General features: G+C 47.2%; 1 protein-coding gene across 3 annotated transcripts in view; it reads right to left on the reverse strand.

Annotated features, from left to right (window-relative positions):
• Positions 1 to 17,114, reverse strand: part of HMGCLL1 (3-hydroxymethyl-3-methylglutaryl-CoA lyase like 1) — a 167,201-nt gene that overhangs the window by 84,125 nt on the left and 65,962 nt on the right. For 2 of the 3 annotated variants that reach the window (XM_030198979.1, XM_030198978.1), the window contains one exon: positions 11,303 to 11,451. The exons of the other annotated variant lie outside the window; for it this stretch is intronic. In XM_030198979.1, coding sequence (XP_030054839.1) covers positions 11,303 to 11,451 — 149 coding nt within the window. The remainder of the gene's footprint in view (positions 1 to 11,302; positions 11,452 to 17,114) is intronic. 3 annotated transcript variants of the gene reach the window in all.

Raw genomic sequence — 17,114 nt, forward strand, 5'->3', positions numbered from 1 at the left:
AAAACATTTTTTTGCCAGCCTCTTTGCCAGCCTCAAATGTCATACCCAGCTCCATCACAGCACTATGTAGGTCCCTGGAGCAGTTTTTAGTGGGTACTGCAGTGCACTTCAGGCAGGTGGACCCAGGCCCATCCCCCCTACCTGTTACACTTGTGGTGGTAAATGGGAGCCCTCCAAAACCCACTGTACCCACATGTAGGTGCCCCCCGTTACCCTTTAAGGGCTATGGTAGTGTTGTACAGTTGTAGATAGTGGGTTGGGGGGGGTTGGGGGGGCTCAGCACACAAGGTAAGGGAGCTATGCACCTGGGATCAATTTGTGAAGTCCACTGCAGTGCCCCCTAGGGTGCCCGGTTGGTGTCCTGGCATGTGAGGGGGACCAGTGCACTACAAATGCTGGCTCCTCCCACGACCAAATGGCTTGGATTTGGCCGGGTTTGAGATGGCCGCCATTAGTTTCCATTATCGCCAAAAACCAATGGTGGCCATCTCTAACGCCAACAATCTCTAAGAGCGGCCCAAATATTGAGATTTGGCTGGCCCCGACCATATTATCGAAATGAAAGATGGCCGGCCATCTTGTTTCGATAATACAGTCAGGTACGCCGCTTTATGGGGCCGTCATTAGAGATGGCCGCCCTTATAGATGGCGGGCCCCGTTCGATTATGCCCCTCCATGTTACATACAGCACATCCTGAGTCTACAAATGTAAAAATGGGAAACATACTTTTGTGTCATGCTGTAAGTGTTTCATTTTAAACCTGTATTTACTGATTCAACTATTCTAGCGTTTGAACCTGTGAATTTGAGTTTATGCAGATGTAACACATCTTGCTCTGTTTTCTCCTTTATTATTCTACAAAATCAGTAGAAAAACTCATGAATTATCCATTAGGGTATAACATAATTGTACAACAAGTTGCCTGTTTTAAGAGGACAGGCACCTACTTGTTTTTATAAAATACTAGTAGAAGTGGAGAAAGCATCTACCTTGCAGGTGTGGACATTTACAACTGGACTGGAACAGGTGCCTAAAATTTTTAAATATATGCATAGATTATAAATTGTGTTAATCTATGCATGTACTTGCAAAATCTGACAGTGTTCTGCCAATCTCTACCCTTGCACAGGCCTATTGGCAAAATGTGCACCATCATGTCATGTTTATTTTTTTTATTTATTTTTATTTACGTCAATTTATATACCGTATCTTATTGCTACTGCAAGACAGAACGGTTTACAATTTATAAAAAGAAGTAATACAATAAGTACAAATTGGACAAACATTTTACACCAGTTAGTGTTTTCTATGAGGACATTTATACATGTATGTGGTCACATATGCATGAAAATGGCTTTATAAAATTACCTCCTAAATGCAGAAGCTTATCTTCCATTGTGTATGAAAAATATGTACAGCTATTAATTCTCTGTATATTTTCTGAAAATAATGGTATTCTGAACATATGGAATGCATCCCAGACACTACATGTATTTCTTTATACTCTCAAAATACAGCTGGAGAGGCTTTCTCAGTGCTGCTAATTAGAAATTATAATAGACATCTAAATTTATGATAATTCAAACTGTTTTAGAAACAACTAGAAACTATGTATCACTGCATAATTACAGTTGACAACTGACAATGGGGCCCATTTACTAAGCCGCACTAAAAAGTGGTTTGTGCTATTTTTAGCGCATATATTTCCTGTGTTGGAGCCACTTTTACACTAGTGGTAAAATGGCCACAATTTCGGTTTTTTTTCCTTTAATGGTCACATGCTAATTTCTCAATTAGCGTGTGGCCATTAGAATGGGAGTCCTTACCGCCACCTATTTACTAGGCGGTAAGGGCTGTCACACTAAACTTGTGCTAATCGGCAGTGCACAGCGATTTGAGGATTAGCGCAGGGCATGCCAATTCTCTACCGCCAAACATGCCCCCATGCTAAAAATAGATATTTTTTTTTTTCTTACATTTGTACCCTGCGCTTTCCCACTCATGGCAGACTCAATGCAGCAGGCAATGGAGGGTTAAGTGACTTGCCCAGAGTCACAAGGAGCTGCCTGTGCTGGGAATTGAACTCAGTTCCTCAAGACCAAAGTCCACCACCCTAACCACTAGGCCACTCCTCCAGAACTACTGCAGGATGCCTATTACCAGGTGCCTTCCAGCCTAACACACGAGCGCGGGGCCATCAGTACAGTACTAAAGCTAAGAATTCAACTCCAAGGGGAGGCAGAAAGGATGTGAGAAAACATGTCTGTTGTCCTCAGAAAACACCTGCTATAGGTAAGTATTTTAACTTTCTTTGAGGACAAGCAGGCATAATATTCTCAAATGTGAGACTCGCTAGCTACCAGGCACACAATAAAAATCAATTTTGTAACTAAGTAGACAGTGAGCCTGGTGAAAAAAAGGAACAGAGGGTGGAGTTGACTTTTAAATAGTAACAAGATTCTGCAGGACAGTTTGGCAAAACGGCTATCCAGCCTAGAATGTTGCTCCAGGCAGTAGTGAACAGTGAATGTGTGGATAGAATACCATGTTGCCCCCTTTGAAATGCCTTCAATGGAGGCAGTGCAGAAATGGGCTACTGAAGCTATCATGGCTCTTACATTGTGAGCAGTGACCCAGCCATGAAGGGTCAGCCCAGTATGAGTATACATGTAGGAGATACAATCAGCCAGCAAGTTGAGATTATACATTTGGTGATGGGAATCCCCAATACGTTAGGGTCGAAGACACAAAAAGCTGGGAAGATTTCCTATGAGGTTTTCGACGTTCTAGATAGAAAGCTAGAGCACGTTTGCAGTCTAAGGCATGTAGTGTTGCTTCTCCAGGATTACAGTGTAGCATAGGGAAGATGACAGGTAATACAATGGACTGGGTGAGATGGAACTCCGATATCACTTTATGAAGGAATTTATGATAGGTTCGGAGGACATCTCTGTCATGGTAGAATCTGATGTAAGGTGGATCTGCCATAGATATAACAGAAATTCTGCTGGATACGATATTTATGAAACATGCTGTAAGAATTATCAAAAAAACTCTGCCTCTGCTCCTAAATAATAACCCTGTGGTTTGACATTACAAAAAAGGATGAAGGTCTATCTCACTGTTCAGTCCTTAAGGGGTTAGAATATTTAGCTCAAACACAAGTCTCTGTTCCTCCCGAAGGAGGATATTATCCAAATTCCCTCTTCTTCAAGTCTGTTTTAAAATTTTGAATATCAGGAATTTCAGATCTGCAATAGTATGTTGAGCTGTATACCAGTGACTGACTTGTGGTGCACTTTCTACTTTTTTGTTAATCAGTGCTGTCTTTGTAGGAAATAAGGTGCCAGTACTGTTTCTATGTTTCTATCAGAATTTAAAAAGGCATGGGATAAGCATGTAGGATTGCTTAGAAACAGGAAGAAGGTAAAATTATGTATCATACCTGATAATTTTCTTTCCATTAATCATAGCTGATCAATCCATAGACTGGTGGGTTGTGTCCATCTACCAGCAGGTGGAGATAGAGAGCAATCCTCTTGCCTCCCTATATGTGGTCATGTGCTGCCGGAAACTCCTCAGTATGTCGATATCCAAGCTCCATCCGCAGGACTCAGCACTTAGAGAATTACACCCACAAAGGGACACTCTGCCCAGCTCACCACCGCCGAAACGGGGGAGGGGAATTAACCCAGCTCATCCCCACACAAGTGGGGGAGGGGAATCCGTCCAGCTCATCCCCGCGGAGCGGGGGAGGGACACCACACCCGCCGATGCGGGGGGATCTGGCTTATCCTGCAACCGCAACCGCGGGAGGAGCTGACTGACCCTCACACCGCCGAAGCGGGAGGGGTACAAAGCTGCCCTACTGCCGCACGAAGCGGGAGGGAGCGCCGGCAGAATTTAAGTCTCAATCCAGCCCCGTAAAACGGAGGGGAGAGGAATGCAGCAGCTCACTGTAACACAAATTCGTCTCAACTCTTGAAGAATCCATTGAAAAACTTGAACTCGAAGTCCTCCTGAACAGGAACTGAAGACTAAACTTGAACCTGAAATGCAACCAGAATATAACCAATACAGATATCTGGGAGGGACTATGGATTGATCAGCTATGATTAATGGAAAGAAAATTATCAGGTATGATACATAATTTTACCTTCCATATCATCATGCTGATCAATCCATAGACTGGTGGGATGTACCGAAGCAGTACTCACCCAGGGCGGGACATTGAAATCCCTGACCGCAACACTGAAGCTCCAAACCGGGCCTCCGCCCGAGCAGCCACAGTCAAGCGGTAATGCCTGGAGAAGGTATGGGCCGAAGCCCAAGTTGCCGCCTTGCAAATCTCTTCCAAGGAGACGGACCCGGCCTCTGCCATAGAGGCCGCCTGAGCTCTAGTGGAGTGAGCCTTCAGCTGGATAGGCGGCACCTTTCCCACGGCCACATAAGCCGCTGCAATGGTTTCCTTGACCCATCTTGCCACTGTAGGCTTAGCAGCCTGCAGACCCTTACACGGACCTGCAAACAGGACAAACAGATGATCCGATTTCCGGAAATCATTGGTCACTTCCAAGTATCTGATGATGACACGTCTCACATCCAGATATTTGAGAGCAGAGTATTCCTCTGGGTAGTCCTCCCTACGAAAGGAAGGGAGACAGAGCTGCTGATTCACATGGAAGCGAGAAACAATCTTGGGCAGGAAGGAAGGCACTGTGCGAATAGTCACTCCTGCCTCCGTGAACTGCAGAAAGGGCTCTCGACATGAGAGTGCCTGGAGCTCGGAAACTCTTCTGGCTGAAGTGATAGCCACCAAAAAGACTGCTTTCAACGTCAGGTCTTTCAGAGATGCCCTCGACAAGGATTCAAAAGGCGGCTTCTGCAATGCTCTTAGCACCAGGTTGAGATTCCACGCAGACACCACTGAGTGCAGAGGAGGGCGCAGGTGATTAACTCCCTTGAGAAAGCGCACCACATCTGGCTGCGAAGCCAGGGAAACACCCTTCAGGCGGCCCCTGAAGCAAGCCAGAGCCGCTACCTGGACTTTAAGGGAACTGAGCGACAGGCCTTTCTCCAGACCTTCTTGCAGGAACGCCAACACTGAAGAAATTGGAGCAGTGAAGGGAGAAAGTGAGCCTGCTTCACACTACGCTGCAAAGATACGCCAAACCCTAGCGTAAGCAGTAGAAGTAGAGCGCTTCCTCGCTCTCAGCATAGTGGCGATGACCTTGTCTGAGAAGCCCTTCTTTCTCAGACGCTGCCGCTCAATAGCCAGGCCGTAAGACCAAAGGGGGAGGGATCCTCCATCACCACGGGACCCTGATGTAACAGGCCCTGCTCCACTGGCAGCCGCAGAGGATCGTCGACTGAGAGCCTGATCAAGTCCGCATACCAGGGACGTCTGGGCCAATCCGGACCCACCAGGATTATCCGGCCCGGATGCTTTGCCACCCGGTCTAGCACCCTGCCCAACATGGGCCAGGGCGGGAACACATAGAGAAGCTCTTGTGTCGGCCACTGTTGGAGAAGAGCATCTACTCCCAGGGATCGAGGGTCCCGTCCTCTGCTGAAAAAGCGCGGCACTTGGCAATTGGCCGATGACGCCATCAGATCTAGGCTCGGCTGGCCCCAGCGCTTCATGATGTCCAAGAACGCCTGAGCAGATAGCTGCCACTCTCCGGGCTCCAAGGTATGGCGACTGAGAAAGTCCGCCTTGACATTCATGACTCCGGCAATGTGGGCCGCTGACAGCTGTTCCAGGTTCGCTTCCGCCCACTGGCATAGATTCATGGCCTCCTTGGCTAGAGGGGCGCTCTTGGTACCTCCCTGGCGGTTGACATAGGCCACAGCCGTGGCATTGTCCGACAGGACCCATACTGGCTTCAACACCAGTACCGGGATGAACTCCAAAAGCGCCAACCGAATGGCTCTGAGTTCCAGGAGGTTGATAGACCACTTTGCCTCTGCAGGAGACCAGAGCTCCTGCGCTGTCTTTCCCAAGCAGTGGGCTCCCCAGCCCGACAAAGAGGCGTTCGTCGTGACGACAATCCACTCCGGGGTCACCAGAGGCATTCCCGCAGACAACTTGTCTGTCTGCATCCACCAGCTCAGTGCCTTGGCACTGCTGGGTCCAAGGGAAGGCGCACAGCATAATCCTCCGACATCGGAGTCCAGCGCTGCAGCAGAGAGTGTTGTAGTGGTCTCATATGAGCCCTGGCCCAGGGCACTACTTCCATCGTGGCCGTCATAGAGCCCAACAGCTGCACATAGTCCCAAGCCCGAAGAGGAGAGGCTACTCGGAACTGGTCCACCTGAGCCTGAAGTTTGACAATCCGATTGTCTGGCAGGAACACTCTGCCCACTTGGGTGTCGAATCGAACTCCCAGATACTCCAGGGACTGAGTCGGGCGCAGCTGGCTCTTCTCCCAGTTGATGATCCATCCCAGGGAGCTCAAAAGAGCAACTACCCGGTCCACAGCTTTGCCGCACTCTGCATAAGAGGGGGCTCGGATCAACCAGTCGTCCAGATAAGGATGGACTTGTACTCCTTCCTTTCGCAGGAAGGCCGCGATGACCACCATTAAAGGTCCGCGGAGCAGTAGCCAACCCGAAAGGGAGGGCTCTGAACTGGAAGTGTCGTCCCAGGACTGCAAAACGCAGAAAGCGTTGATGAGGAGGCCAGATGGGAATATGCAGGTACGCTTCCTTGATGTCCAAGGAAGCCAAGAACTCTCCTGCCTTCACTGCCGCTATAACAGAGCGGAGAGTCTCCATGCAAAAGTGCCGCACTTTCAAGGCCCGATTGACCCCTTTGAGGTCGAGGATAGGCCGGACAGAACCTCCTTTCTTTGGTACCACAAAGTAAATGGAGTAACGTCCCTTGCCAATCTGATTTTCTGGCACCGGAACGACCGCACCCAGGCGGATCAGGTTGTCCAAGGTCTGCTGCACTGCCACAGCTTTGACCGGAGACTTGCAGGGAGAGAGTACATACCCGTCTCTTAAGGGTCGGCAGAACTCTAGCTTGTAGCCGTCTCTGATGACTTCCAGCACCCAAGCGTCTGAAGTTACTTTGGTCCACTCGCCCAGAAACGAGGACAGCCGTCCTCCAATCTGCACTGGGCCATGGACCAAGACCCCGTCATTGGGTACGAGACCCTGGGGGAGGACCGGAGGGCGTACCTCCGGGACGGCGGTCTCTGCGAAAGGAATGCTGCTTGGGGGAGAAGTTCCTTTTGAAGGAAGAGGGGGCAGAGGAGCCCGACTTGCCCGGGCGGTACCGACGGGCTTCTTGAAACCGTCCTCTGGAGATCCCGAGGCGAGCACTGGCCCGAGCCCTGACCTCTGGTAACCTCTTGCCCTTAGACATGCCGAGATCGGTCACGATTTTGTCCAGCTCGACCCCAAAGAGCAGCTTGCCTTTAAAAGGCAACTTAGCCAGGCGGGACTTAGAGGCGTGGTCCGCAGACCAATGTTTCAGCCAAAGCCAGCGCCGCGCAGAGACTGTCTGAGCCATGCCTTTAGCCGAGGCTCTCAAGACATCATACAGTAAGTCTGCCAAATAAGCCAAGCCCGATTCCAGGGCCGGCCAGTCAGCCCTCAAGGAAGGATCCGAGGGGGAAGCCCGCTGCACCAACGTCAGGCACGCCCTGGCCACATAGGAGCCGCAAACTGAGGCCTGCAAACTTAAGGCAGCCGCCTCGAAGGATGACCTTAAAGCCGCTTCCAATCTTCTGTCTTGGGCGTCCTTTAGTGCCGTGCCACCTTCCACCGGTAACGCCGTTTTCTTAGTCACCGCAGTGATTAAAGAATCCACGGTAGGCCAAACAAAGGCCTCACGCTCACTTTCAGGCAAAGGATAGAGGCGGGACATAGCCCTAGCCACTTTGAGGCTCGCTTCCGGGACATCCCATTGAGCCGAAATTAAGGTGTGCATGGCATCATGCACGTGGAAGGTTCTAGGCGGGCGCTTCGTCCCCAGCATAATGGCGGAGCCAACAGGGGCTGAGGGAGAGACGTCCTCCGGAGAGGAAATCTTCAAAATGCTCATGGTCTGCATTAACAGGTTGGGCAAATCCTCTGAGCGAAAGATCCGTGCTGCAGAGGGGTCATCCGCTCCATCCGAGCGGGAATCCGTCTCCTCCAAGGAATCCCCAAAGGACCGTTGGGAGAACTCAGATACGCTGCCCTCATCTACATCAGAGGAAACAGCGTCCTCTAAGGCCTGGGCATCCACCCGAGGGCGTTTACTTCCAGGGGCCTCAACCCCTTTATCAGACAAGGGAGAAGGGGGAGCGTTTTGCATAAGAAAGGCCTGATGCAGCAGCAAAATAAACACGGGGGAGAAACCCCCCAGACTGTGCACCTCAGCAGCTTGGGCCACAGCCCTAGACGCACCCTCAACCGGCGCTCGCAAGAGCGGGGGAGAACCATGCTGCGCATCCAAGATGGCGTCCGGCGCGACACTCCGCGAAGGAGCCGCGCGGGAAGAACGGCGCTTAACTTTAGCCGCTTTTTTGCCGTCGCCCAAATCAAGGGCGGCCATGGCATGAACGTCTCCCAGCTCAAGGGCGGCACAAGAAGAAGCCGTCCGAGCAGAGTGGCCGGCCAAGATGGCGGAGGCGAGCAGCGGGGATGGGCGTTTATGGCGGGAAAAACCGCCGCGCCGGAGGAAGACCCGGGACACTGACCGGCCTCCAAACTGACACCCAACAAGGGCGAATCAGATTTTAAAACCCCCGCATCCCCGCTAGACGCGCACACGCGGTCCGGGAAGCGATTCTTCGCGCCCTCGCCCTCCGACGCCATAGGCCACGTGGAGATCAATCGGGGAACCCCCTGCCCGCTATAAAAAGGTAAAAATTACCTGCTTCTCGCTCCGAGCTGTAACGACCTGGTGTCCCAGTGAGTAGCTGCAATTAACGTTTAAATAAACGTCGAAATAAACGCCCTTAAAGACGTTCAAAATTTTTTTTTTTTTTTTTTTAACGGAGCCAGCGGGAGGGGGGAGAAAAGGAGGGGCCTGGCGCCACCAGGTTTGCACTTGCACAAGAAGAGCCCTCAACCCCAGGCACTCAACAAAACCTAAAAATTAGGCTTGGAGGCCTAGCCAGAGCTGCTGCTGTGTGTGACCACCACCTGCTGAGATAGAGAACATACTGGGGAGTTTCCGGCAGCACATGACCACATATAGGGAGGCAAAAGGATTGCTCTCTATCTCCACCTGCTGGTAGATGGACACAACCCACCAGTCTATGGATTGATCAGCATGATGATATGGAATTAGGGGTTACAGAGGATGGGCAGATTGGATGGGTCATATGGCCTTTATCTGCCGTCATGTTTTTATGTTTCTACTCATACAGTGCCAATCTTAAGGGTGGGGTGGTGGGGTCACTATCTATGGCTCCACCCCCCCAGAGTAGCCACACCTCCACAATAGCCACATTCATTTTACACAAGTCCCTAGGCCCAACAAGATCTCCGAAGACTGACTATAAACTAATAAAATATGTACATAAAAAATCAGCTGAAACCCCCCAAAACCAGACTCTGGCGTGCAGGATAACACTAGAAAAACAAACAAAAAATTCCCCTTGCAATAAAAATAGCAGAAATAAATTTCAAATATTCCACTCACTATATTACAAACTAACAACTACAAATAAACAAACAAACAAAACAGCACAGCTACCACTTTATCTTAAAATAAAAATAAAATTATTTTTTCTACCTTTGTTATCTGGCCATGCACTTCTTTTTTATTTGTGTTGGTTTCTACTCTCCTCATCTTCTCTTAACTTTATTGCCCATAAATCATTCAACAACTATCAATATAATAAACTTTACTATATATCAAACTTCTAAAAACACTCAAAATTTAATGGGTAAATCAGCTTAAAAGCTCACAAATATCCAAACATTTCAATATTTTTCATAATACAATAGAAATACCTCCTTAATGCAGTACAACTCTAACAGCATATCCTCATCCCAAACCATGTCTTTATCCATGTTTAGTTCTTTCTTACTATCCAATCTTTCAGCATTTCTCCCCTTGCCCCCCCTGTCTCCCCATCTAGTATTTCTCCTCCTGTCCCCTGTCTCCCCATCCAGCATTTCTCCCCTTTTTCCCCATCCAACATTTCTTCCCTTGCACTCTCTCTCCATCCAGTATTTCTCCCCTTTGTCCCTTCTTTCCCCATCCAGCATTTCTCTACTTGCCCTCTCTCTCCATCCAGCATTTCTCTACTTGTCCCTTCTCTTCCCATCCAGTAGCTGGAAAATCAAGAACAGAAAGGTGCGAAGCCGCACTGCTCAGATGAATGCTGTCAGCTCTGCCGATCCCCTGCCCTTCTGATGCCAACTTCCTGTTCCAGGGCAGGGGATCGGCAGAGATAACAGCGCCTGTCCTAGCACTGCAGCCCCACGCTTGCAATGCTATGCATGCGGCACTGCTGCTGCTTAAAGGATAAACAGATGTAGCCGTGGGAGATGGGGGGATGAGCAGGGTAAGGAAAGAAAAGGTGCGCATCAAACACGTTTTTTTTCCTTAGGCGGGGGGGGGGGGGGGGGGGGGGCTTATTTTATAACTTCAATCACTGGAATTTACCACCCAGAAACTGATTATTATCTGTGATCTTTGTTCAGATAATATCACACACTTGTAAATAGGGGACTGTGAAAATACACATGCATACTACCTTGTAATATAAGAGAGATGAGCAGTGATAAGTTTTACAGTGTCAAATTGACTGATAATACTGCTAGATACACTACTTCAGTTTGAACTCACCGCTCATACATAAATTGCTAGTGCTTCAGAGGATGGGTACTGAAATACTGGGTGTATTGGAAGGAGGGGAAGTGTTGGGGGGACTGGAAGGGGTGCAACCACTACCATAGTTCTTTCATTTTTCAAAATTTTGAGCACTAGAGCCTGCATTCCATGGACTCTCGCTTTCTGCCAAGGCACGGAACGTGGGCCTTTTGCAAATAACAATTAGCAACTACAAAAAAACTTACCACACTTTAGTAAAAGGGCCACAAAATAATATAAATTATGTATTGCTAACAGTAACCAACCTAATTGCTTGTTATTCCCTTATGGTAGAGATACATTCATCCAAATATTGTTCCCAGACTAATGTCCCCTAGCCAACACTGGCAAGCTTCTATTAAAATGACAAAAAATGAGCACTGGAAATAAAAGGATTGAAATGTTGTAAAATGAGAAGTATAATATGTGGTTAATTTAATGAAGCTGGGAGAGAGATAATAAATATATCTTATAAATACCCTCGTACTGGGATATTCATATGTCTTGCTGATCTGACAACCTCTTCATATTTCACTATGCTTTCTTCTATAGAACAGTTAATATTCATCTTGCTGAATGATTCAGATGCTGCTGCAAATATTGATATTTCTGTTGCCCCTGCTGCAATCTGTAAAAGACAGATGAAGACATATTAAACTCAGACATAAATAATAAAAAAACAATTTTAATATCAACGGACACAATGGTGCTTACTTTAGAAGCACTAATTGTGTTTCGAACATCCATAAACCTGAACTATAATGAATATAGGTCTCTAAGTTCCAATTTTACAAAGCCAGGATATGGATGTTGTGAAGAAACAGGGGTGTTTTAAGCTTGTAATATGTACTGGATATTTTCCTGTCTTAAATATGTCTGAAGTGTATTTCTCCTGTTTGGCCAGCAGATGGTACATGTTTATGCTTAAAGCTGTTGCAGAGGACTGATTTCTTTTTCTTTTAGTTGGCACACAGATAATAGGAAGTGCCTGTAGTGATATAACCAGCTTTTATATGAACTTGACTGTTCTGGGCTCTCACTGGCCTGGTTTGAAATTACCCAGCAGATGCTGGCTGTTGCTTCGGTCTTAGCCCGAAAGGAAAGAGACATAGATCTCTTTGCTGAGGCTCTCTAAACAGTTATATATCTTGACCTTCACAGGTACTGTTTAGACAGTATATAGATGTTTAGTTAGTTTTCTAACTGATCCAATTTTCAGTTACTTGTTACTGTTTGCTATTTGCACATTTTTTGGTCCACTTTTCCACGTTCTGAGAATAAACACATTTGTTTGTTCATTCTGCCTGTCTGGACTGATAAAGAATCCTGGTGGTTTGTGTATGGGGTCTGTGAGTGCTTTCTGGGAACTGTAGGACTACTGGGAGTGTGGCTCCAATAACCTAGAAATCACTGGGCATAATTGTACAGCGGGAGACTAGCCCAGAGGTGGCTGTGACCCAGTTGGTGGGAGGAGGGTGCCAGTGTAGGGCACAAGTGGTAAGTGCAGGCAGACCTGAGCTGTGCTGGGGTTAGACCCAGTGGCCACAGGGTAACCCCAGGCAGGTGGCTAGGTATTACATGACAGACTTTAATCTTTTTTTGTGGCAGCATGGTGGGATTGTCAGGCTCAGTGTGTGGCATGAGGGTCACCATCCACTGAGTAGTTCAGAGTCATTTTTATCTGTAACCTACAGACACAGAGTACAGTGAACAAGTGCAGCAGTATCAGGGACCCTTTCCTGTTCAGTTTTCTTTTTATAGTGTTAGGAGATTAGTAGTGTGCTGATGGCGACTGGTAGCAACTCTCAGACACTGGATATGCCTGTCCTAACACAACAGCAACCAGATGGCCTCAGCGAGGAGCAGACGAGGGACTGGCCTGCGCACAGTTCTCCTGAAGGGAGACCAGACTCCTTGTAAACAACGGCTCGTGTATTAGGAGGGCCAGATGTCACACCAGCTGAGATCTGGCAGATCTACATGATACAGCAACAGCGGCTAGATCAGCTGCGATGTGAGGAACAGGAAGAGTGACAGTGGAGAGAGGAAGGGAACATGAAGAGCGCCAGTGGTGAGAGGAACAGCAGGAGCAAAAGTGGTGAGAGGAGCAGGAACAGCAGCGTGAGGAACAGGAGATCAGCTGCAGAAATTAAAGATGGAGATAGAAATGGCTTGCATCCAAAGCTCTAGCCCAACCCCTGCAGAAAGGCCCGAGGCAGGATCCATAGCTTGGATCGGACCCAACTTGTTTTTGCAGTTTGATGATACCAGGGATGACAAAGATGGATATCTAACTGCCTTTGAAAAAATTTGCCACCACAATGAGATTCTTCAGAAAGACTGGGTGCGCTATCTGGGAGCAAAACCCACTGGTACAGCACTTGAGGCGTTCCAAGGACTATCCATGGAGACGTGGTCCCAGTTTGAGGAGGTGCACTTGGGGGTTATTAGCACATCACTGTGCACCAGTCAGTTGAGCCCTGATCTTTCACACAAAAAAACTCCAAAAAACCTATAGTTTGGTTTCTGAAAAATGCTTATAATACATCTACCTATATGACCGTATAACTTTATACAACGGTCCAAAAGCTCCCACACAAAGTTATACTTGCTCCTACATAGGTGTAATTTATGCATTATGTATCAGTAAGGATGGTGCATATGTGTCTATTTTATAAAATACTAGTAACGAAGGCCCGTTTCAAATCGCAATGAAACGGGCGCTAGCAAGGCTCCCCTCCGTCCCTTTGTGTCTCCGTGTGTCGCTGGCCCCCCTGCAGCCTCCGTGTGAATGTGCTGTGACCCTGGCCCTTTTGGCATGCCCCCCAGCGTCCGTGACCGTTCCGTTCCCCCCGATGTGTGTGTTGCCAGTGCACCCCCTTCCACCCCCACCGATGTCGTTGCTGCCGGCGCTCCCCCCTCTCCGAAGCCCCCCCCACCCCACTGACCTGCCGAAAACAGAAGATTTCTGCTTCATGTGAATGCCCCTGCAGTAGGAACCGATAGAGTGTAACGTGTGCTCCGCCCTCGACGTCATCGCGTTTTGACGCGAGGGCAGAGCAGAGCTACAGTGCAGTACAACGTTGGAGCTGAGAATGTGCTCCGCCCTCAACGTCATAACGTTTGACGCGAGGGCGGGGCCCACAGACTGTGATTTTGTGTGGCTTCAGAGCTTCGAACTTACGAACCTGGCTTCAGTGACGTCAATGCAAATAGAACGTTGAGGGTGAGTTTTATATATATAGATGTGCCTGTCCTACCCCCATTACACCTACAGTATCCTCCTCACCAGGAGCACCTATGCATATATAACCTAAAAGTAAACATTATGGGGTCAATATTCAACATGATTTAACTGGCCAGAAATGTGCTGCTGAAAATGACCGGTTAGTGCCAAACTCAAAACCAGCTATTTTAAGGGGGATTCAGGGGGCGAACTCAGCACTTAACTGGCCAGGTTATCGGCATAAATAGGATTGCATAAGTCAGTCCTATAGGGGTAATATTTTGGCAGCACTAATCAGTTAAGTGCCACTGAAAATTAGCAGTTAGCCCCAAGCAGGCAATTTAATCAGCCAGGAGCCATTTTTAGGCAGTTAAATTTATTTATTTATTTATTGTATTTGTACCCCACATTTTCCCACCATTTCTGCAGGCTCAATGTGGCTTACAGAGTATGGAAATGAGAACGTCATTACATGATTTAAGAAAACAGTCGATAATAAGCTGAGGTGAAAGAGGAATTTAGGTAGAAGGTGTTAGGTAAGGTCGTGTGAGAGGTGTTTTGGTATACTTGGGTGGTTTAAGGAATGATTTGTTTCATTGAGGGTGACTTTTGTAGGCTCTGTTGAAGAGATGTGTTTTCAAAGCTTTGTGAAAGCTGGTTAGATTGGTCATGGTTTTTAGGGCCATGGGTAGTGCGTTCCAAAACTGTGTACTTTTGTAGGCAAAAGTAGTAGCATAAGCCTGTTTGTATTTCATTCGTTTACAGCTGGGGAAGTTCAGATTGAGGAATTTATCGACTCCTATCTTTATGTGGTAACCCATAGTTGGTTAAGAGGGTCTTTTACAAAGGAAAGTCAGAGAGAAGTGATATGACAGTTGTCTTAGTACTATGCAAGGAACAAAAATCAGTTTGACAGGGATGGCGTGCAGAAAGTTGGTCCACCTAAGAAGAGCATTGCTCAAAAACTACTTTTTCCAAGATCTTAGATACAAAACAGAAAGTGGAGACTGGACAATAATTCCCAGGAGCAGAAGGGTGAAGTGATGCTTTTTTTTAAGAATAGGGTGCATTACAGCTTGCTTTCAGGTTACAGGGACAACGCCTGAGGTCAAGTTTTGGCAGGTCATCTGAGATGCCAAAGGTAGCAGGCCATGTCTAGATGACAGAAACCATTTCGACAGAAGGGAATCAAGGAACAAGGTGGTTAGATTCATAGATTTTACCATTAAGGTCAACTGTGTTAAAGAATGAAGAGTGAAAGTTGACCAGATTGAAGACACAGTTGAACAACATGAATCTTTCAGAACATTCACAGAAGGTAGAGAGGAAGTGACTGATGAAAAGGAAGAACGAAAACAATCCACCTTAGTTTAACAGAAAGATGCTAAAATGTCAGCGGGTGGAAGCTGATCATCAGGAGTTGAACCTGTAGTGGTGAGATGTGGAAAAATGTGAAAAGCTTCTTAGCTAGGTTTGAAGACTTGGCAATCTGCCTAGGAATAAAAACCCTCTTAGCCTGCTTGATCCGGGAATTGTACAGGCGCGAAATGTTGGCACACACAAGATGTATTTCTGGAGTATAAAGTTTACACCAAGTATGTTCTGCTTTGTGCACTTGATGTTTGAGTAATCTTACGCCCATATGGTACCACAGTTGATGATTAATACAGGCTGAGGATGAGATCTGATTCGATCAATCAGAGGAAAAGGAACTCAGTGTTTGATTCCAACAGACAGCACAAGTTAAGAAAAATTGTTAGAAAGAGGGAAAAGAGAGGTGGACAGTCATGAGGATTCTTAAGAAGTGGACAGGAGACTGTGAATGAAGTATCATTAGAAGGGGGGGGGGGGGTACAGGAAGGGAAGGGTAAACTGTATTAGTGAATTGTCTGTCCAGGGTAATTGTAAATAGCAAAACTGAGAAGATGCAGAAAACAAACAGTTAGGAAGTAACACCAAATCTAGCATATGCCCTGCCAAATGTGTGAGAGAACTAACTAATTAAGACAATCCAAGATCACTAAGAAAAGATAGAAAATGGAGGACACGGAGGTGAGAAACCGTGTTTACATGAACATTGAAATCCCCAAGCACAAGGAGATTAGTTTAGCAGACAGAGATGGCAGCCAAGGATTGGGTTCAGAGATCCCAATCATGAGAGGAAAGGGCCGGAGGACAGTAGTAGACAAAAATAACCAAAGGGCTAGGGTCAAGAATCTGAAGACCAAGAACCTCTGGTTAAGAAGTAGCAGTGTCCGGTATTTCACAAACTGAAAAGCCAGAAGGAAGAGAAATGGTCAAAACGCCGCCCCTTCTAGAGGAGTAGGCAGAATGATAAGCAGTGTAACCTTAGATGACAATTTTGAGTAAAGCATTTATTAAGGTAAATACTTATTTACCTGGATAAACTGGCATGGATGAAATGTGTCCTCCTCCGAGTGATTAAATCAATTTCTTGAATAATTGTAGAGATCAATTTCCTTTTCCCTTCCAGATTTTACTAGGGATGATCCAATGTATTAAAAAGATATTAATATTCTTAACATTATATATAGTTTCTGATCAAAGTCGATAAGAATAGTACTGAGAGGGATGAGGAAAGAATTGTATGTTTTATGTTTTTAATTGTTGAAAGCGTTTAATGGCCTTTTTGAAGCTTGTAGGCAGCTTTTTCCAGTCCTAAAGGCATAGACGGTCGGTAGCCCAACTGTTTGGGGAGGCTAAAGGGGGCGGAGCTTACCTCCATACGCTCCGTGGCAGCGACGTCAATGAAGAAAAAGACACTACAGGCTCGCCGCCAGCTTCTCCCTTCTCTCTGCACACAGTGTCCCGCCCTCGCGGAAACAGGAAATGCATCACCGCAGAAGGCGGGACAATGTGTGCAGAGAGAAGGGAGAAGCTGGCGGCGAGCCTTTAGTCTTTTTCTTCATTGACGTCGCTGCCACGGAAATAAAAGATCAAAATGCGCGGGGCGGGGGGGTGGGCTGCATCACAAGCGGAAGTCCACGATTGGGCTGGGGAGGCTTAGCCTCCCCAAGCCTCTTATATGGGGCGCCTATGCCTAA

This window comes from Microcaecilia unicolor, chromosome 3 (genome assembly GCF_901765095.1).
Source record: "Microcaecilia unicolor chromosome 3, aMicUni1.1, whole genome shotgun sequence".
In the NCBI taxonomy this organism is placed as follows: Eukaryota; Metazoa; Chordata; class Amphibia; order Gymnophiona; family Siphonopidae; genus Microcaecilia; species Microcaecilia unicolor.